This window comes from Otolemur garnettii, unplaced genomic scaffold (assembly GCF_000181295.1).
Source record: "Otolemur garnettii isolate 467f Iridium unplaced genomic scaffold, OtoGar3 scaffold00008, whole genome shotgun sequence".
NCBI lineage: Eukaryota > Metazoa > Chordata > Mammalia > Primates > Galagidae > Otolemur > Otolemur garnettii.
In genome coordinates, this window is record NW_003852403.1 from 8508044 (window position 1) to 8530812 (window position 22769).

General features: G+C 43.8%; 1 protein-coding gene across 7 annotated transcripts in view; it reads left to right on the forward strand.

Moving 5' to 3' along the window:
* The window catches only part of KCNMA1 (potassium calcium-activated channel subfamily M alpha 1), a 762000-nt gene that overhangs the window by 380539 nt on the left and 358692 nt on the right, over positions 1–22769 (forward strand). For all 7 annotated transcript variants that reach the window (XM_023509577.1, XM_023509576.1, XM_012801412.2 and 4 more), the window contains exon 3: positions 469–530. In XM_023509577.1, the coding sequence (XP_023365345.1) occupies positions 469–530 (62 nt within the window). The remainder of the gene's footprint in view (positions 1–468; positions 531–22769) is intronic.

The window sequence follows — 22769 nt, forward strand, 5'->3', positions numbered from 1 at the left end:
GTCTTATATGAAGCTCTTAAAATTGAAATTTCTGAATTTGAGTGCATTACCTGCTCTTTTCCCACTGAAGTTTGCTGACTTGATGTGCAGAAAAGCTGGACCTTGATTGCATGTGAAAATCCCACACTGTACCCCAGAAGTGCATGAATGTACATAGTTACCATTCAATAAAAAAAAGAAAAAAAAGAAAAGCTGGACCTTGAGATAACAGGGTCAGATCAGAACCTACTGCTGCAGGATGTAAGTTTGCTCTGATACCTATTGGCAAGGGGCAAAGCTGCTGCCCACCACTGAAGAAGGAGCCAACATTGAAATCATTTATCTGTAGGGGCAGCAACGGGTGAGGTTTCCAGGCAGGTCCCCAGTAGCAATTGGAACAGTATTTCAGAGTTACTGCTGCATGTGTCAGAACCCCAAACGTGCTGATGTCCAGCTCTTGAGTGATACCCTTCTTCTCTTCTTTTGCAGGTGGTCTTAGTCTTTGCTCTCAGCATCGGTGCACTTGTAATATACTTCATAGATTCGTCAAAGTGAGTATTCACATGCACTGTCTTGCCTTCTTTTCAGGAACAATTATCCCTGTGTTACTCTTTACGTCAATCAATTTTCTTAACTAACACTAACCCTTGTAAGAGCTTCCTCAGTGTTGAAGACTTTTGGAGGAAGGCAGGGCTGACTTTTGGAATGGGAAAGAAAGCTTTTAGAAGGAAGTCTACTTTGATTCCGCTGGCCTAGGAAAGAGAGATATCTGAGGTCAAACCTCCTTGCTGGGTATTATTTATTTTTTTTAATAACTCCTTCCTGATGAAGTACTTGTGTCAAAGATATGGAGAATTTAAGAGGGCTGGATGGGAATTTGCAGCCTCTGGGAGAGTTGACAGTGTGCAGCAGATGAGAGTCTGAGCCATTCATTCTTGCCATGGCTGTGGGATCTTTTCCTCATTTGAGTTTCCAATGCCTTGATCTTATTGGCAGTCAGATTAAAAACCATGGTGTTATCCTTTAACCTTCCAATGAAATATTCAGCTGAAGCATCAGGAAGGTAAGGTGATGGGATGGAGGAGTTCACCATGACTCCCATGGGTGAAGGTCCTTGACCATCTGAGAATTCCTACAGTGGACACTTGTGCAGACCCCTTGGGGTGCCAGCTGAGTGGACTGGTGCTCTAGGGTGAGCCTGGATGACAGATGATGAAGATCTTGCAGGAAGAAGAAGAGGCTGCTGCCCAGGCTGCTAAGTGGCAGCAGCCCGGCTGGCTCTGTTTCCTGCAAGTGCCACTCTTGAGAGCTGCATTTGTTCCAACTTTCTGTTGCGATCTTGACATTGACAGTATCTGGGAGACCAGGAAAGCTAGAGTCTGACTCCCTTTCTGCTGTGACATGAGTTTGGCAGCTCTGGTGACAGTGGCCTTGAGCATATTTCCTTACTGCTTTACAGTGACCGTGATTTTAACGTTTTTAACTGTATCCGTGGATACTAGTCTTTGATCCTAGGAGGCCTATTTGGTGTTCCTGTTGGCTCAGACCACAGTGTGCCTGAATTCTGAGCTCTGGGCTCTTTTGCTGGGGCTCAGAATGGTAGTAATTTCATGCACACGTAAACTCTGAATTTCTCTGAGCCGTCTGGTCACCAGCCAAAGGATTTTGTGTATTTGGGTGCAAAGACTAAAACATCATGTCAGGGAAGATAAAGAAAATATCTCCTTTAATAACCTGTGTCCGGGAATCAGCCAAGTCTGAGAATATCAGAGGTCCTTCAGCCCATCTGCACACACAAGGCTGAGCTCTTCAAGAAACAAGAGTCCACATGCTTCCTCCACCAGCTCTCCCTAGCCAAGAAAGGGAGGAGATTTTTGGAATGCTGTAATTGGCATGTTATGGAAGGTAAGCCCTTTTAAAAATATTTACTCTTAATGATGCGGGTTTATATTTGAATTGAGCTGAAGATCTTCTAAAGCCTGTGGTCTTATTTTTCCAATCTCTCTCCAGGAGTGTTCTCACATGTCGTGTGGTGCAGCCTCTGTCAACTTCTAATGCTGGGGCTCAGGAAAAAGGCTCAGGCATGTAATCTATACCCCAGAGAGCAAACCCTTCTGTGGAGGTGAGTGTGGTGATGGGTTAGGAGGACAGATGCCCTGGCCAGCGTATTCCTGCCTTTTTCCTACCTTTGGGGTCCTCTGTATTTCTCAGAAATAAAATGCTTTTTGATGGATTTGGATTATGTCCTTTTTTATATATTGTCTTCTATGAGGCCATCTTTTCCTCCATAGATCCCGGTGCTCTCTACTACCATGTGAGAGGATGGAAGGGGATGTGACCCCCCAACACAGACCCTTTCCCCCAAATACCCTGCACCATCTCAATGTCCTTGGCTTTGATTTTGATTCTGCTAAGCCTGGAGAAGCCGACAGTAGGGATCCTCTCTGATTCTGGTTTCTCTTAGGAATTTGCTAAGAGTCTATATTCCAAGGTGGGAACTTCATTCTTTCCCCCAGCTTTTCCCAGCAAAAATACCAATAAGCTTAGAAACAAAACCGTCCCCACTCATTCCGAAGACTGTCCTAGCCTCATCCCAACTGCAGCCTTTTTCTCTTCTCTGTCTCTAGCCTGAGTAGTTTGGCATAGCAAAATTTTGTTTATAAGGAGACCTTGTGGTTGTTTATATCGTCCTTTCCTCTCTTCATTTGCGTTATTTCATTAAGTCCCAGAGACCATAGCCCAGGATTCTCTCCTGGGGTGGGTCCAGTCAGTGGAGTCTGCACAGAGTCTTCCATCTTCCAGGGAAAACCAACAAGAATGTTCACCTTAAGTGTGAGGAAGAATTAAAGTAGAATCTACAAAGTCACCTGCATGGTAAATCCACAGATTCCCAGGAATAAAACAAAGCAAAACCTACTGAACAAATTATAATCAAGATTAGTGAACAAAATCACATGACGTTTTATCCACACATGATGCAAACAGAAAGAGAGTAAGAAAATGGAATGCAAATTTTTAAAATTTCTTTTTTTTTCCCCCTCATTTAAAATTGTCACTACTGGTTTTACACAGTCATGGTTTGGCTGGCCATCTGGGCATCTTGGAAAGACAGCTTTCGACGTCTCTTGGAAGCCATAATCATCACCCTAGAAAAAAGTAGCCTATATTCTCCAGATGAATTTTAGTTAGTACAGGCAGTCCCCAAGTTACAAATATCTGACTTATGTACAACTCACACTTAAAACAGGGGCTAATGACAGGTAATAATAGGTAAATGTGCTTATTTCAACTTACATACAAATTCAACTTAAGAACAAACCTATAGCACCTGTCTCATTCCTACCCTAAGGATTGCCGATGTTTGCACCCTGTAAGTCAGTCAAGTGACAATCTGTAAGTTGAGTCAACCTGTAAGCCCATGGGTGAACATAACTGGGCATAAATTGTCCGTGATGGCTTGTTGTCATGAATTTTAACCAGAGCTAGCCCCCTTCCCCCAAAATGAAGAGGGTAATATCCCATTAGCACAAGTTCAAGGTTCAAGATTTGAGGCTCTTTGCACCCAGCCCTTTGGAAAGTGCAAGGCTTGTAGATTAATGTGTGCGACAGAGTCCAGTGGTCTGCTCTGCCAGGTCTGTCTGAAGGCAGGCCAGCTCAAGTCATGCACATGGTCAGGAAGGTCAGGCGGTTCGTCTACATCTGTGCATCAGCGGAGGGTCAGGCAGTTCCCATGAATGTCATCCTTGGTGGGCGTGTGATCTTTTTTAACCTTTCAAAGCTCATTTTACTCTCAAGAGGCGTTGGTTAAATCACCTCCAAAGTCGTCATCTTCTGCACATCTTTCATTTTTGGCTGTTAGGCCAAGATAGATCACTGCTTAGATCTTGTTCATCCGAGGGTTTGAGAAAGCCCTTCTTTGGGTCTGGTCTTAACTATCCTAGAGTGATTGCAAGGGAAAAATGATTTGTGTAACATCAAGTGGTTACTACCAAGCTACAACAGATTGTCCTCAGCACTCTGGGAGTTGAAAGCTGAAGAGACTTACATTACACTGTGTTAAAATTACGCTTCATCATCCCAGCAGTAGACTCTCTAGAATTACCCAAGCAGAGGGAGATGTCTCTGGTTAGATGTCATGTCAGTAACTTAGCAAACATGGAGAAGCATTCAGCCCGACACATACCACATCACAATCCTTGTCCCAGAAGATGTCCTCTAATTAGCCACACAAGACTAATACTACCCCCAAAGCCTCCCTTTCCTTTTCATTCTCTTAAAAAGGTTTCTTGCCCATTTTAGGTCACACTTCACTCCACGTCCTAATTCTGGGATCTTCCAGTGCCTACGCTGACCCTTTCCTCCCACACACCCTGATCCCCTGTGAAGCAAAGATTTTTAAAATATCATACAACCAAGTCTAAAGTGCCTGTGGGTGCTAATGTCACTGTAGCTGCTTCCATCCTTGTCTATTTCCCCCCTCTGATATAAGAACAGAAATTCCTATCTCATAGATAAGGGAAAAATCCCCAAAGATCCAGTGGTGTCAGCATGAGGGCGAGATTCATGGATTGCATAATGAGGTCTTTGCTGCCTCTAGAATTTCAAGAGAAAGTTTGGAAGAGACAGAGGCTCAGAGCTCTGGGTATTTGCATTTTTTTATCCCGGGGCATCCTGGGAAAGGATGACTCACATGGGTGAAGGTATTTATTCCTTTGATTCATGTTTAAACGCTGCTACTTCTTATGCTGCAGTTACGTGGATTATGAATATTTAATGCTGCGTATACTGAAAATGAAGGTCAAGTCCCGCTCACTGGTGACTTCAATGAAGACTCTTGTCTCTGAAAGGGAAGCTACCCACTGTTAGCACAGTAAAGCTGAAAGGTTACACATTGTTCAGTTTTTCCTTAATGACTTGATCTGCTCCGAAATGACTGGTAAACAGAGGAGGCACCTGCTGATTTTTCTACTCTTTGCTCTTGGCTTCCGGTATCAGCGCTGCTGCTTGGGGTATATAGACAACAGGAAGGAGGAAGGGGAAACAGCACAAATTTTATAGAGCAGCTACCCCAAGGGCCCGATTGCCAAGGTAACACCGGGGTTATGTTTGGAAAATGGCCTCTCCCCAATCTTTTAAAAATTTTACTTTTGTATTCATTCATTTATTCATTGTATATTCATTTGAAAGCATCTTGAAATGTGTCAACGCTGACTATTTTCTGGGTAATAAAATTGCTGATAGTTAGATGTGGTTAAGGAAAATTGTCTTTAGGGCCAGGCATGGTGGCTTCTGCCTGTAATCCTAGCATTGTGGGAGGCCGAGGGGGGTGGATGGCCTGAGCTCATGAGTTTGAGATCACCTTTGAGCCCCAGAGCAAGACCTTGTCTCTAAAAATAGCCAGGCGTTGTGGCGGGCACCTGTAGTCCCAGCTACTTGGCAGGCTGAGGCAAGAGAATCACTTAAGCCCAAGAGTTTGAGGTAGCTGTGAGCTATGAGCCCATGGCACTCTACTGAAGGTGACAAAGTGAGACTCTCAAAAAAAAAAAAAAAGAAAAGCTGTCTTTAAGATTGTGTTAGGAATTGACCAGATTGTTTTCATACTCTCTGAAATAAAACTGGCACCGTAACCCAGAGCTTTAGCAGAGCTAGTTAGTTGTCCTACAATTTCACCCACCCTAGTCTTTGCATAACCTGGGCTCTCACCCCTCAGCCTAGAAAAGTTCTTTCAAAAAGGAAGAGAGGGCATGTGGTTAGAAGGAACTAACATTTCTCAATTATTATGTTCAGTCTGTGAGCTATAACACTAGGCCCTTTTAAAACGAATAACGCCTACAATCTCTCTGAATCCCCCTAACGACTTTAAGGGTAAGCGTTACCATCCACTGTACAGATGGGGAGGGCGAAGCTGCAAGCTTAGCCCACGCCGCATAGCTAGTAAGCAGTGGAGCCAGGATTTGATTCCAGTGTGGCTCGTTCTAAAGCCATCACTCTCCCCAGTGTCAAGAAGTGAAATTCCAGATTGTGGAAATGAAGGAAGGGGTTAGTGAGATACCGTAAGACTGAGCGGCCGCGTGGCCCTATCCCGCCAACTCCTCCATCTTGTTTCCTCTTTTGCCCTCTTTCCCTTTTTCTTACCCTGGGAGCCAAGTCTGTAGTCGGAGGTGCTCCAGAGGCTCCGATCCCACGCTTTCCTCCCACGATGCTGGCCTGGGTCATGTGCTGGTTGATGTCTGTCCGTCTTGGCCTCCAGGCATTTCTTCCTGATAATGGCTGAGTAACACTCACTTCTCTTGTGACTCAGTGGAGTGGCAGCGTTTTCTGAAGAGTATAGTCAACTGAGCAGAGAACAAGGACGGCTTTCTGCTTCTCACAGGCTTCTCTAGGGGATTCTGTGCACACGGAGGGACCCTCCGGTCTCCCCTTCCCTACCTAGTTCTTGGTGGCTGTCACTTGGCACAGTAAGTAGATAATGAGAGATGTCCCGTTTCTCCCTTAGATAAATTCTTTTATCTCTTAGAGTGTTGTAGAATCAGTTTTGCTGTAGTTTTGCCTTATGTTGCACAATATTTACATGTCTAAAAAATTAGTAGTATCACTAATAGATCAGAGGAAAGTTTGTCCCCAAAGAGGTTTCAGTGGGAATAAGACATACAATATCTGGCTTCCTTCTCCAGCCTCATTCTGACTATGTACAGGTGTTGACCTGGTGCCTCTCATGGGCCAGTCTCATGGCAAGCAGTTGGCAGAGATGTGAGGACAGCATCGATCCCACCCGTGACAGTGCATTATAAACTGTCAAGTACTGTGAACTCTAGCTTTCACTGTCATTGTTAAAACACCCTGCCCCACAGCATGGCCAGCTGGGCAGCCCGGGGCCTAGGGAAGGAAGCTCACCAGCTTGCTCCATGCCCAGTTCCTTTACGGAACACGGCCTTTCTAGGTAGTGCTCTGGAAAATTAGCCCCAGCCTCCGCCTTTGTGCCCTTTTCGAGAAGTCACGGCCTGCATTTAACCTTTGTTGAAGAAGTCAACACAAATCACTGGGAGTGCAAAGCATCTCCCTATTCCCTTTTTTTTTCTTTTTAAATACTCCCCCCCAATTTTCTCCACCCCTCACTGACATTTTTATTGCCAGGCTTTGGTTTGGAAAATTATGGGTAGGGAAAGTTCAAGGGCAGGATGTTCAGAACAGCGCTGCACATCTGTGAAGGGAACACGACAGGAGAGCCAGCAGCTGTTGAAAGAATGGAATGTCAGATGGCGGAGGAGCCCACTGAGGGATGGGGAGAGGAGCCACCGTCAGGGTGAAGCGCCTATAAATAACTCCCAGTGGGGAGTCCTTGTCCCCTTTCTGAATTTACCCTTTAATGGTAACATTCAGTTCCCTGGTATGGTAGAAACCTTAACTCATCCTTTCTACCTCGCCTGGTTTTTCATATTGCTATCCTTTCACTAATGGAATATAAACCTAGGAGAGAAGACAGGTGCAGAGAATGCCAGTTCTCTATGTGTCCCCGTCTTCATGTGGGTAGATCTGGGGTGACAAGATATTTTATTCTGTTGTCACCAAATTGGCTTTATTAACCTCCAAGTTGAGAGCGTGAGTGCCCCTCTTCCTTCTCCCCTCCCACTGGCGAGGTGATCAGGGCTTCCTCGCTCATTTCTCACTGTGTGAGTGGTACCTACACATGGTAGCATCTAGCACATCAGGGAACTGCTTGTCTTTGGCACTTTATTTGCAAGAATCAAGGACTATGGTAGGAGGGGGAGAAGACTGAGCTGGATGTTCCAAGTATGCTGCGCAAAGCAACTTTACAATGTGACATGAGAGTGAAATGGCCCCAAAGTGCAACTGGGCCGCTGTTGCCAGTGCCTCACCATCCTCTCCTTGGGGAGGTCACCCCCAAGGTCAAGGCCACCCAACCAGTGAAGGGCAGGGCTAGAGCTGGGAGCTGAAGCTCTTCCCTCCCAGTCCGGGCCTTTTTGTACTTGATCTCTTAGGTCCTTCCTACTAACAAAAAAGTGAACAAAGATGTGATAGCTTACCCATTGACTAATAAAGCATATTGTGACTTTTTACACCAATGCTGGACTTCTAGGCTCTCATGATGGGGCAAACCTTAGGGCCATGGAAAAGATCACTCCCAGCCAGGTGGCTGCTTTGTCAAGAAGCCTTGAATTCCTTGGTTTTATTACCCAGCAACTATTTCTCTCTGTCTCTCTCTGCCTCTCTCTCTCTTTCTGTATTATTTCAGCATGGGGGTGGAGTGGGTAAGAGTTCCACTTTATTGCAGAAGGTTAACAGGCTGAACTCATTGGTTTGGCCTGTTTGGAATTTATTATGCATTGCTTTTGAGGACATTTTGCCCAATTGCTCATTTGTTTCCCTGTGAAGACGCTATCTGATAACTGTGTCTATAAATCCCTATCTACTGCAGCCTCCAAAATTAGAATGAATTATTTCTTTCACTCTCTAGGTCATAAAAAAGAATGCTTTAGATGATCTGACTCTCTCTTGGCCATCTTTTTTATTTTAAAAGAACAGGTATTTCAGGGCCAATGAAGACAGGCCCTGTGCTTACTGATGTCCTCTGCAGCAAGCATGAGTTCATACCCAGGAGAGCTGGATCTTCTTCCCATCGCACCGCACTGGTCCTCTCGATGAAGTCCCAGGCAGACGTGTGTTCAGAAACTGCCGAGAGATCAGGGTGGGAGCCAGCTGGAGTGAAATGTTATAGCTCAGAACAATTTAATCCAAACCCAAGAGCAGAGCTCATGCCTAACCCAACCGTGGTGGCGCTGGGGAGTGGTGGCGGCTATTACAGCTTCATCATGAGGTTTATGGGCTGGAGGAGATGTGACCTCTTTCTTGTCTTTTACCCCTGTCCTTTGTCCTGACAGCCTGACAAATTGTAGCTCTGGGGACACCCTGGTTGGCGATGAGTCATTTGTGGTTTAAAAATAGAATCTGTTGAAACAAGGACGCCCTTGGGGCTTTTTGATGCTTATGTCACTGTTCATAGAATTTGGGAGAAGGAAGTGTGCGTGTGTGTCTCTGTGAGAGTGGGGGACCATCGTGTCCCACCCATAGATGGAGTGGAGACACAGAGCATGGAGGAGGGGCCGGTGGGCTCAGCAACAGATGAGGCTGAGATCTATGTACCTGTGGCTGTAAAGGTGTCAGTTAGGTACAAAGTCTTTATTGAGCACCAACTGTGTACAAGACATTTTGCTGTTTTTGGAGGATTTCGAATACTTATTTGTAATACTAGATATGTTCCATTAACATATTTAAATTATCCATACAGAGTGCCCCAAATGTCTCCCATAAAGTAACCACATATAGGGAAAAGTGGGAAATTGTAGCTAAATGTACCTGTATTTGCAAAATATTCATTACACAATTTTACAAAGAGGTGGCCAACATGTAGGGAATATTTTGTAAATATTTTATAAAACGTTTTCCTATTTTCCCTAGGGGTGGCAACTTTATGGTCGACTTTTGGGACACCCTCTGTGTTTTTGCAAAGGTCCTGAAGCCCATGATATATACAGGAAAAGTGAGTTCACAAAACAAGGAGATGCCTCCTAAGCAATATGTTGTCAGTTACTCCACGAGCATTGTGGACATTAAGTGCTGAAGTTCGAGGGGCTTAGAAGATACCTGGATGCTATAGAATGTTTTGGTTCTGCTGGAGATTTTCAGTGGAGAAGGCAGAAAACTGAGTGTTCCCTCCATCTCCCCAGCTCTAGGAATCCACGAGAAAGACTGTCATTATGTCCCGTACTTGAGCCTTGTGATTTTCATCTTCAGCATGTGCTAAATCAAGCAAAACCCTGCTGCAATGTATGTGTGTTTTGGTGTGTTTGTTTTTAGACAGAGTCTCACTATGTTGCTCTGAGTAGAGGGCTGTGGCATCAAAGCTCACAGCAACCTCAGACTCTTGGGCTTGAGTTCCTCTTGCCTCAGCCTTCCAAGTAGCTAGGACTACAGGCTTCTGTCACAATGCCTGGCTAAGTTTTTTTTCTATTTTTAGTAGAGACGGGGTATCACTCTTGCGCAGGATGGTTTCAATCTCCTAAACTCAAGCAAGCCATCTGCCTTGGCCTCCCAGAGTGCTGGGATTACAGGCGTGAGTCACCACGCCTGGCCAAAACCCTGCTTGGAAATCTGCCACTGAGATTAGGGCTCGAAAACACATCAAGAATGGCATTAGGGAATCAGAAAGGTGAACTCTGTCCGGGGGGTAATGCCTGATCTTCAATGGCACATGATTCAAATCTTTGAAAATTTATACTTGAAAATTTCTAGAAATGGCTGAAAGGCATCCACTCCATGTTTTTGAATCTGAGGTCCGTGTGTGATGTGCTTCAGAGGGGCCTTGTAGATGACCTTGCCTCACGCAGAGTATCTCAGGGATGTGACGGGGAGGAGGCTGTGTTTGCAAACAGACCACGGCGTGGACCCAGGATATTGGCCCTGAGACCAGCATGTGCACCGAGGGCCACATTGTGACTTCCAGGGGTTCAACATACTTTGCCTGCTGGGGTCCCTTTTTCCATAAAGGACATTAAAAATTGTGCAGCTACTTTACTATAAGGATGAATATAGTCCAGGCTGCATTTATCATTAATTATTATTCTGTTTGTTTTTTTTCTTCTGATTTTACAGAAGTTAAAATTAAGACTTTGTTTTTGGACCCTTAGAGGGATAGCAGGTCCAGGCACCGTGCCTGTCACGTCTGCTGGAGAAGTTGGCACTATTTCCCCCTTCCCGTCAGCCTCATCCTTCTGGAAATTTTTCACAGATAAGAAAACATGCGCAGAGACAGATGCCTCATGCTGCACCCCTCTCCACGTTGTCTAATTGTTTCAGATGAGAAAATAAAAATAAGCATTTCAGTTCAAGCCCTGTCTTCTGACTTGGCTTTTTCCAGCAAGCCAGCATTAAAGACAATGGCATCTGCGGATACCTGAAAAACTTTAAGAAAACCTAATCATCTTGTTTTCCTGCTGAGTTTTGAAAAACACATGCTTTCCCCATCCTTCTATCTGAAAGCGAGTCTTAATGGGTGAAGAGACCTGTTTGCTAAGAGTATCACAGTATACACTGTGCGAGGTTTGCACAGTTTGGACTGGGGAGCTTTGTCCGAGGTTTGCACAGTTTGGACTGGGGAGATTTGTCCGAGGTTTGCACAGTTTGGACTGGGGAGGGCAGGTGTTAGCAGTGAGTGAGGCGGGTCTGGTGAGGACTGCCAGGAGCTGAGAGCTCAGGTCTCACCTAATTCGTCTTCCCTGCTCCAGCTGAACGTTCCCAAGCAGAAATGCAGACTCCCGTGGCCAGAGCTCCCTATGTTTCAAAGAGAAGAGTGAATACTAACTTTTGCGTTGCGTCTCCAATTTTAAAATATTGGCCACAAATCCAGAACTCTTAAAATGCTCTGCAGGCCAGATCTGGGCCTCTTGCCTTTCGCTCTCTATTCTAAACTGTCTCTCTTTCGGCACTTGAATTGGCTCTGCTCCCTGAGTGCCAGGAAATGTTCTTAACTCTTGGTCCTCCATCTCCCAAGAAAGGCCCCTTCTCTCTCCAGGGTGGGACATCCTTGGTGTGGGGTGCTCCGACTTGTTTCTCACCGAGCACAGTTTCAAACGCTGCTTAATTAATTTTCCACTTTTCCTGAAGCAAATTACTGTACGTCACACCAATAAATCACCCACAACTTACTGTAAAGCCCCAAAGCTACATATCACTAACTCTACGTCATCTCTGAAAATAACGTCGCTAGAACCTCATAAACATACACTCTGTTTGTTTAAGAACTGCAAGAGCTTTTTAAACATGGTTGCTAAGTCACAAGGGTGTATTTTCCAGGACATAAATGGAAGGGAACATATGCTCCTTAAATTGTCAGATTTTTTTTTTTTTAATAAGAAGAGAGGCCCAAATCAGCCTGTCCTGCCCGTGTATTAACTTGACCCAAACAGAATTGATTATGCTAAGCTTGTAAATGATAATAATTGTTGCAGACTGTCTTCTCCTGGACCGACTTAGCTAAACGGGCACGTTAGGTGAAACTCCGTTGAGGTTTCTGGTACATGTAAGTATGAAGTGCGGGTTGACATAGATAAATCCTGGTTGTGGTTTTCAGAAAACTTAAAGTTCACCATTTGCATCGTGTTAAACATTGACTGATGACATTCTTCTGCTGTGGCCCCTTCAAAAACAAAACTGGAAGCACATCTAGACCTTTCCCCTGAGATTTGGTTCCAAGTCTGGGCTGCAACTCGATCACTGACCTTTCACTTTTTACATGGAAACTTGGAAGTTAATATTAGGATAGAAGCAAGCTCTGCTTAAAACACAGAGTCTAGTGCGCAGATATTTTCAGAACTAGGAAAAAGATGGCCACATTCATGCCAAGCCCCGTTCCTGGAGCGCTATCTCATCAGTCTGTTTTCTATTTGGAAGATGTGGATGCCACCTTTCACCTAGGAGGACGTGCTCATGAAGGGAGGGGAAGTAGGGCTCCAGGACCCCTGATGTTAGAATCCGCTGGAAGGCATTTTCCTTATCAAGGATACTCTGCCTATCCTTGTTCCTATTCGTGTCCAGGTAGAGAACCAATCTCTTCATCAGAGAGCCGGTACTTTTTAAACATTTCTTGTTCCCCTGACGTCATGCCAGAAAATACAGAAAACAAACCCACCCCCAGTTTGAGATACAATTGATCTCGATGCCCTAGAATAGAAATTGCAGGGACGGTGTGGAGAGAGAGGTGAAAATAACAGGGGTGCTATTAGAGGACCCTACCTGGCCCGTGCTTTGCCTCCAGCAGCAGGAGGAAGTGGGAGAAGAGTGCATTAAGGAGCTTGCCCTCTTCATAATAGCATGAGCAGGGATAATAAGGCAGGGTCTGTAAAGAGCAGCATGAATAATTGAGATGTGCTCCAGGCATTGTACAGCCTGTCAGTGCCTTTGAGCACAATCTGTTATCAGGGACGGGATGTGGCTGGGGAGGAGACAGGAGTGTGTGTGTGGGGGCTGTGTGTCTGTGTGCACACATGTGCAGATGCTTGGAGCAAGCATGAATGAGTAAGAGTTGGCAGCGATAGCCAGTAAAATTATAGAAGGCAACGTGTGTAGATTACCGTGTAGACCGGGGGTGGTTCTTTTGTGGGCCATGCACCCCTTTGGGAATTGGGTGAAAGCTACAAATGTTTTTTTTTTTTTTTTTTTGCTTGCCAAGGACCCTAAAGTCGGTCCATGGAACCCAAACTAAGGATTCCTCCTCTATGAGGTTGGTTCGTCTGCTCACTCACTCCTGCCTTCTCTACCGTGAAGATGAGGTGGTCAACAGAGGACCATCTTCAGAGGTTAAACAAAGATGGATTGGGAACCTTTCTCCTCCTAAAATACAGAACACATCTCAGTCTATGTCTCTCTGCAGTGCATTTTCTCTTTTTGAGCAAGTGTTCCCGTACCTGCCAATGCATTGGAAGTCTTGACAATGAAGAGGTGATGTCGAGGAAACTAGGGAAGGAGGGCCCTGGGTTCCCTCTAATACCAGGCAAGTCTGAAGGGAGCAGGTCAGGTGAGGGGCATGTATAGGGCAGAGCCTGGGGCCTCCATGTTTTCTGCTTCCCTTATGTACTATGGGTTAGCATCCATCTGTTTGTAGAGGAAAAATTCCTCCTTAGACTACGATTCTGAGATGCAAATTAATCTCCAGTTAAAATCCTTCTACACAAAGTGATTGTTTTTTGTGCTGGGATCTGGGCACTATTGGGGCACCCAAATGGATACAAACTGCTACCACTTCTCGTAAGACTGTATTTCTTGCCCATCACTAGGGAGGAAGGGACGGATGTGGAGAGCCACAGGGGATGTCTGTGGGCTCATCGGAACATCTTCAGACCAATTTGACAGAAAACAGAAGAGCAGCTTTGGCAGAGGCCCCATCTCATCTGAATTCCCCACTTCCCTCACTTTTCCCCCTGCCCTCACCTGTCTCTAGGCCAGTCAACTGTGACAGTTTAATTGGTGCACGGATGGGGAGGCAGTGAGGATACAGTCAGGGGTGCCTGGCATTCTGGAAGAAGGAGTCTCCCCTGAGAGGCATGAGGAAAACCATGATAGACAGACCTGGGCACATTTAATTGTCATCTCTGCCCTTTCTACCAAAGGGCAAAGAGGTTTGCTGGGTGGCTCTGGTTGGGAATGAAGATGGGTGAGCAAGTGGACCTTCCTGGCTGAATCTGCTCTTTATAGCTGTGTGTCCTTGAGCAAGTCAGTTAACTTTCCAAGCTCTAAGGTCTTTCTTTTGTGAAATGAAGTGAGAGCAGTGATGAGGGACGATGATAATACTTGCCTTAGTGCGGCATGTGGAATAAATTAGATGACGCGCAGAGACGGTCTTAGTACAGCGCCGAGTGGGAATGTGGCCAGAAGGTATTAGTTGTTGTTGCCATTGTCCTTTTGAGGTTTGTTTGGAAGATTTTAATCAGGTCTTTAGAGAGACAAGATGTGAACACCGCGACGTTAAGAAACAAAACAAGATGTCTTGTGAGGCAATAATGGGATCAATTATCAAGGTAGCAGACAAGACTATTGCTTTGTAAAAGTACAAATCTCAACTCATTAATGGTTTGGGAGAGCAATCGAGTGGGTCACAACAAGCATTTTTAGAAGATGAGGATCATCAGCCTTTGATAAAAATATAGCTGACAAAGGTCAGTGTGATTTTATGAAACGTCCCTTTCAATTACATTAGAACGTCTGGAAGTTGATCACTCCAGAGACTGTAACAAACTGGTCAACATACAGAGGTGGTCAATATGAGGAACTAGACTACTGGACTGGTACATGAGGTGCATGTCTGGTCTATGAAAATTAGGTCAACTTAAGAGTTGGTCAGTATAGGGGGTTGGTCAACCATGGAGGTTCTACTCTATACCTAGATTAAAAATACCACGTAAACATCTGTGTGTACACATGCATCATAAAATATCATGATGTCAAACACATTTCTTACTGTGAAATTTGCTAAAGAGCACTTTGAGAAGCACTAGCTTTGAGTCCAGACAACTCTTCTCCAGGCTGCAGTCATTTAGGGAAACTTCAGGAGTAAGCTAGAGGAGCATCCCAAAGAGTTTGGATAATGCAGAAGAAGTGGTAGGGTGAGCAGTCCCCTCGATTATCCTTACTTGTTGATGTTCTCATTGACCCCAACCTGGGACAGCGGTCAGCAAGGGAGACAGTGCTGGAAAAATCAAGAGACTTTATATCAAACTTACAGCAGAAAGCCTGGCAAAGGGCATACACTGTTTCACGTGCCAGGTGGTAGCCTGAAATACTGCAGCCTTGGTCCTGCTTCTCGAGAGTCTTTCATTAGCTACAGCAACAGAGTAAATGTGCAATAATGCACAGCAGTCAAAGTTAAAAATGAGAGAGGGGAGATTACGGCTCCCAGGAAGGTTGGGTAAAGGGTAATGTAAGATAACAGGGGTACAGGATATGGAACATCTGAAGCGGCCAGATAGATAACATGTACAAGGCAGAGAGAGGTGGGGAGAGCACGTCTCGTCTCTTCAGGCAGAAGTCTTAGCTTCCCTCATCTAAACTACTAATGGATGTGCTTCTGCCTGTACTTCTGATTTTCTCATGTAGGGATAGTCACACAGATGTTCTCCTGATTCTTCTCAGTTAGGAATACCAGGGTGGCCCACCTGCGTGCTTTAGCCTGGGCTAAAGGGCCCATGGGAAACAGCCTACCTACCTCCCCCTCACTCTGGCACCAATTGCCAAGTTTGGGAAGTTCCCTAACTCACATCCAGTTTTGATAATTCACTAGAAGAACCGCAGCACTCACTGAAAGCTGTTACACTACGCACAGTTAGAATTTATTACAGGGAAGGGTTCAGATTAAAATCAGCCAAGGGACAGAGTGCGCAGGGCAGACTCCAGGGAATTTCCAAATATGGAGCCTCCGTTATCTTCTCTCCTTCCCGTGAAGTCTTCAACCCTGTTACTCCTGCATGTGTGGCCATATGTCAGGAGGACTGCCAATCAGGGAAGCTCACCTGGGCCTTGACCATGCAAACCTGAGTGACTGCCCTTATGGCCAGCTTCAGTCCCCAGCTCCTCTGGAGGTTGACTGAGTCCAGGTGACCCAAACCTCCACCATAAATCACACTGTTAGACTTTCTGATATGGTCAGTTTCCAACCAAAGTAACAGAGTTACTCTCTAGCTGGCCTAAGGACCCCAGGCAAAGACATTTTTATCATGTATGACATCCCATGGGCTTAGAGATTGCCCCCCAGAAGCTGAGGGCAAAGGCAAACCTCTCTTTGGACAAAGCGAGAGGACCGTGTTGGCTGGAAAGGCCTCCCATGGAGAAAACTGAAGTGGGTCCTTGGATCACTTGCATGAAAAGCAGAGGAGAGGGAATTGCTGCTCCATGAACTTGGGTGCTTCTGGGTTCAGTCAAGGTCAGCAAAATCACTGCTGAAAACAATACAATTTATCCATCTCCTTGGCCCCCTCTGCCCTCTCAGGCTGAACAACCTGTCAGACTGTTGAGGTGAAACAGGGCAGGGGAGACAGGAAAGGGGCCAGCCTGCTTGTGTGCTGCCCATGTGGGTCAGTGGCCCTGGGCTCAGTGGACCTTTTGGTGGAGCCTGTTTGCTGCCAGCTCCAGAGAACAGTACTTTTCCTGTGCCTCGTTCCTTTGCGTATTCAGTAAGTGGTCCTCCAGGTGCCTCCACAGCTCTGCTGAGAAGAACGTCTGTCTCTCTGCTCCAGTTTAACTTCCTATGGTAACACGCGATGAGGTCAAAGCCAGAAAGCACTGAGACCTCAAGCGGGGCATAAGAAGCAGGCCGAGCACGTCATGCAGCCACACTGCCACCTTGCAGCTTGACAAATGAGACAACCTCCAGCCAGGGACAATTTATAACTGTGCAATCAAATTAACTAGGAGTTCAGCTTAATGAAGTGCTTAATGCCCTGAATGAGGCTGAGCCCTAATATTTAGGAAAGCAGACTGGACCCCAGGAAAGAAAAGAAGAGGCTCGGGCTAATGCTTGTTAGCATTAACTGTGCCTGCAAAGTCAGCCTTTCCTGAAATTCATCCTCTCACAGGGGACAATCTGTTAGCACCCGGGTCTGCTATATTTTTGCTACAGGGTTTTCCTGTAGCTCATAAACAGGAGAGTGGAAAGAACATTTTAGTGGAAATCTCTGCTGAACTCTGGGTTCTGGGACACATTTCTTAGCTTCACAGGATCTTCGTGTTCTCAATTAAACAGTAAGAAAATTTCTCTTTTTCTTCGAAATTTCTATTTTTTTTTTTCCTAGAAGTGTTTTCTTGTAGTTAAAAGCTGATACTCTGAAAGCAAGTATACCTGGTTACAAATCCCAGCTCTGTCACTTGCTAGCTGTGTGACCTTGGGTAAGCAATTAACCTCTCTGAGCTGTAGTTTGCTCAACTGGAAATATGGATAATAATATTTCTGCTCTTTAGTGTGGAGGGCAGGGAACGAGATTCTGCACCTAAAGCACGAAGCCACAGGACATAGGTTATATTCATATTTAACCTAATCTAATGATTAGGTTGATACCAATATGAATCTAATGATTATGATGATATAAATGTGAAATTATTTTCAGTATGAATTACACATCACTAATTTGGGAGCATAGGCTTTCTTTTCAATAAGCTGAGGAGTTAGCTCTTATTTAGAAAATTACTGATGATTCAGTAATTAATTCAATAAATATTTATTGAATGGCTATTTTAAGCCCTAAACACTTACAGAAAGAGACAAACAATAAACACGTTGACTAATAGGATAATTTCAGTTGATAGTAAGGGCTGAGAAGACAGCAGAACTGGGAGTAGGAAAGGCAGGGTTTCTGAACTTTCCTGTGCTGAGGACTGCTGTGCCCATCTGGTAAAGACGAGTACTTTTTCTCAGACTAATACTATTTACCAAGGCATAATAAAATATTACTAATCATATTAAAATCTAGTTATCAGAATATTAAAAAACCCAGATACATGATAAAATATGCTTTTTTTCTTAATTAGGGCATTTTTATCAGGATCTGGCAATTGTTCTAATATACCGCTATCACTTTAAAGTAGGCTTAATGTAAATCATGCTTTCAGATACCTGTAACAATTGTGGTCTTGTGCGTAAATATCTGAGATTTCTATTGCTGACACAATCGCAGGCATCATGGATATTATTCTAGTTACTGCCTACGTTGGTCATTAAAGGAAATGCCAAATTTGAATTAAAGCTGAGAAAAATGAAGATGCCATTTTTCTTGTCCAAGTTAATGGACCCTCTGAGTACATCTCAAGGACCATTTGGGAGTGTGTGGCCCCCGGTAAAGAACCTTTGGAATAGAGAGTGACTGGCGTTGGGGGTTGAGTTGTTACTTTAGAGAGATGAATAATGTGATTTCTGCTTTTAAAAAGCCATTCAAGACGTACAGAACAATGGAATAGAATCGCATGTCCAGAAATCAACCCACATATCCTGACTAATTTGACAAGGGTGCCAGTATCATTAATGACAAAAAAATATATAACCTTTTCAAAATATGGTGCTGGTATGTCTAGGAACAGAATAATGTTCTGCAGAAGAATAAAATTGGACTTTTACCTCACACCACATACCAAATTAACTTAAAAGAGATCAAAGAGCTAAATGTGAGAGCAAAATCTTTTAAACCTGGAAAAGAAAACATGAGGTTAAGCCTTTGTGACACTGGATTTAGCAATGAATTCTTTAAAATGATACCAAGAGCATGAGCAACAAAAGAAAAAAATAGATAAATTGGACCTCACTGAAAATAAACACTTTTGTATTTCAAAGAAAAGATGTTACAAAGAAAGTGAAGAAATAGCCTAATAAGAAAGGGCACAAGGTATGCATACAGGGTCTGACAATTAATTGGTGAACTCACCCTATAAAAATGCTACAGACCTCGTTACTGAATATCGGTATGGTCACCTTTGAAGTACTCCTCTTGGGAAGCTAGGCACTGATGTAAGTGCCTACTCCACCCTTCAAAGTGACTTTGGAACTCTTTTTCTGGAATGGCCATCAAAGCTCTCATATTGTCCTTGATATCTTGAATGTCATCAAAATGTCTTCCTTTCAATATTTCCTTTATCTTTAAGTAAAGAAAAAAGTTATTGGGGGCCAGATCAGATGAGTAGGGAGAGTGTTACAATACAGTTACTTGTTTACTGACTAAAAACTCCCTCACAGGCAGTGCTACACAAGCTGATATAAGATGCAAGAGTCATGGGTTGCTGTTGGTCAAAATTTTCAATTAAGGTTTTTCCGACTGTTTCTCTATCCTTGTTTACTTGGTCTGCTATGCTTCTCACAGTCAGCTGATGATTTTTGCCATTCTGTTCAATGAATTTTTGTAACATTTTCATCAGTTCTTCTTGTTACTGGCTACCCTGACATCAGTGACACTTTCTCTTCCCTCAGAAAAACATTTAATCCATTTGTGTACTGCAGTTTTCTTCATGGTATTATCCCCATAAACTTGGACTAACGTGTTCCTGTTCTCTCTTCCACTCTTGCCAAGTTTAGTGAGAAATTTACAAATATTTGTGTCTTGCTCTAATTCAGGTTCCTTCATTCTTGCAACAGAACACAAAACCATGCAACAATAATGAATGCCACTCAGTAAGAGGACACCACTTGGCAAGAACACAAATGTGAGACATCAGTATACCAAGGTTATGAAACTTACTGTGTAGTTTGTACAGTGCTTCCCACATAAGTGCATGGTGGCAAGTTCACAGACTTAATTATCAGACTTGTGTATCTTTCTCCAAAGAAGGTCTAAACAAATGGCCAAAAGCACACGAAAAGATGTTCAACCTTTTACTTATCAGGAAAATGCAAATCAGAACACAATGAGATGCCATTTTGTATTTAGTAGGAAGATTATAATCAAACATATTATCAAGTGTTGCAAGAATGTGGATACATTGCAATCCTTATTGTTGCTGGTGGGAATGTAAAATGGTGCTGCAGCTTTGGAAAACAGACTGGCATTTCCTCAAAAAGTTATACATATAATTACCATGACATGGTCATTCCACTCTTAGGAACTTACCCAAGAAAAATGAAAATACATGTCCACATAAAACTTGTACCTGGTGTTCATAGCAGCATGATTCATAATAGATAGAAGGTGGAAACAACCAATATGCTCATCAATGGACAACGAGATTAACAAAATGTGATGTATCGAAGCAACAGACTGTGATTTACCCATAAAAGGGAATGAAGTACTGATTATACCACATGGATTTACCTTGAAAACATTACACTAAGTAGAAGAAGATAGTCATTAAGATCATATATTATATGACTTCATTTATATGAAATGTCAAGAATATACAGAGACCAAGAGTAGATTAGTGTCTGCTTGGGGCTTGCAGGCATGGGAAGACGGGAGGTTGATAACTAAAAGGCACAGTGTTTCTTCTGGAGCTGATAAAAATGTCCTAAAGTTGGTGATACCATTGAATTGGACATGGGTGACTTGTATGGTTTAGGAATCATAAGGTAATCAAGCTATTATCAAATAAAATCAATCTGACTATCATGTGGAGAATAGAGGGTAGGGAGAGATGAAAGCAAAGAGACTATCTGAGGGGCTGTTTTCTTGTTGTCAGCTGAGGAGAGGTTGCCTTGGGATGGCACGTGGCAGTGGAAGTGGTGAGCTGTGCTGGAGGTGTCACAGACAGAACGGGCTATTTAGCTGAAAATGGAGAGAAATCAAGAGTGACTTTTAGGTTGTTGACCTTCATAGCTGGCATTTCCCTTCTAGAAAACCTGAGCTTCAGTGACAATCTGCAGAGGTGTCAGGAGGACCAGTGGCACACCTTACTACCACAAGCTTGTCAGAGAGTTGGGTGGCGTGGTATGGTGGCGTGGTATCAACTTCATGGTATGTTTAAACAGGGAAAACTACAGAGGGTGCCCCCCAAGTGTATACACATGTTAAGCAAGGGAAAAATGGTGTTACAATTGTAATACTCAAGTCACTTTTGAGTTTTTCAACTGTAAGAGATATAGGATATGATACACAAAATAACAAACGGGATTGGTATGGACTGAGTATTACAGTTTTAATACAGTTTTTCCTTTCTTAAAATGTGTACACATTTTGACACACTCTTGTAGTCACTGTAAACATGCACGTGCACACTTAGACACACGTGCCCATGCACACTCACTAAGCTATGGTATAAAAACCACACACTTCAGAAAACCAAGCCAGAGGAGAACAAATGACCTCCCGGCCCATGGCTTCTCATGCCTATGCTTGATTTGCTCAGTGGAAGTGGATCAGTGATTACAGCAAAGAAGAAAGACTCTCTTCAAGAACTTATGTATCTTCAACATGTCCATCAAGCATAATTTTCTCCTAGACATGTGTAAAAATGTTAAAGGAGAGGAAAGTGTTATTTCAGGGCCTTTGATACTACAGGCTTTTTATAATGTCAGCAAAATAATGGCTAGAACCACTATGGTTTCTCCATCTCTTTGTCTCAACTAAGCCCAGGCTAAGTAACTTGTCAGCCCAGGTGTATTAAAATCTGAGTTAACTCTGGGTCCTCTAGGGACAGTGTGGTTTTGGTAATGAACGAGCTCTGGAAATTAAGAAGTAATCGGATTGTTAATTGAGGTTATCCACTTCACCTCAAGCAGAAACAAATCAAACGGACTTCCACAGAAGACAGAAAATGCCCTGCATAGTAGAAGCGGGGGTATTTCATGATGCTGCATTCTCTGTGGTTTGTTTTCACATAGAAATAGGAAGACGCTTTCCCTGAGATGGGGTGGAGGGAGACTTCCCAGGAATCTGAGCCTTGAGCCAAAGAGGCAGGAGGTGGGAGGCTCTCAGTTATGCTTGAGGAAGATTTATTTCCGTCAACATTGTTCTCCTTTCCCCCCAGTGCCCCAGTGGGAGCCTGGTGCCAGCTTGGATAAATTAATCGACAGAGGGTTGATTTCTAGACCCAACTGTGCCAACAAACTTTAGCCGCGTAATTCTCAGCCAGATAGACTTACATGGCTCATTCTCCTCATCGGAAATGGATATCGTGCAATGAAAAGTTGGGAAATATCTTCTTCTACACTTTACCACTGTTTTTTAATGGCGATAAAATTCACAGAGCATAAAAGTAACCATTAGCCATTTTAATGTGCACGAGTCAGTGGAGTTTAGTACAGTCACAGTGTTGTGCAACCATCACATCTGTTTAGTTCCAAGACATTCTTACCCTCAGAAGGAAACCCCACACTCATCAAGTAGTCACTTGCCATTCTTCTGTCCTCCCAGCCCCTGGAAACCGCTGGTCTGCTGTCTGTCTCATGGATTTAGCTCTTCTGTGTGTCTCACATTAATGAAATCATATACATGTGTGATTCTATTTTGTGTCTGGTTTCCTTCCCTTAGCAAAATGTTTTTAAGGTCCATCCATGTTGTCACATGTAACCAGTATTTCCTTTCCTTTTCTGGCAGAATGATATTCCACTGTGTGGCTGTAACACATTGTCTTTATCCATTGATAAACCCTGATGAACATTTGGGTTGTTTCAACCTTTTGGCTATTGTGAATAATGCTCCTACGAACATTTGTGCCAAGTGTTTATTTGAATTCCTGCTTTCAACCCTTATATTCATAAAAATAGAATTGCAGGGTCATCTGGTAATTCTATGTTTAGTTCTTTGAGGAAG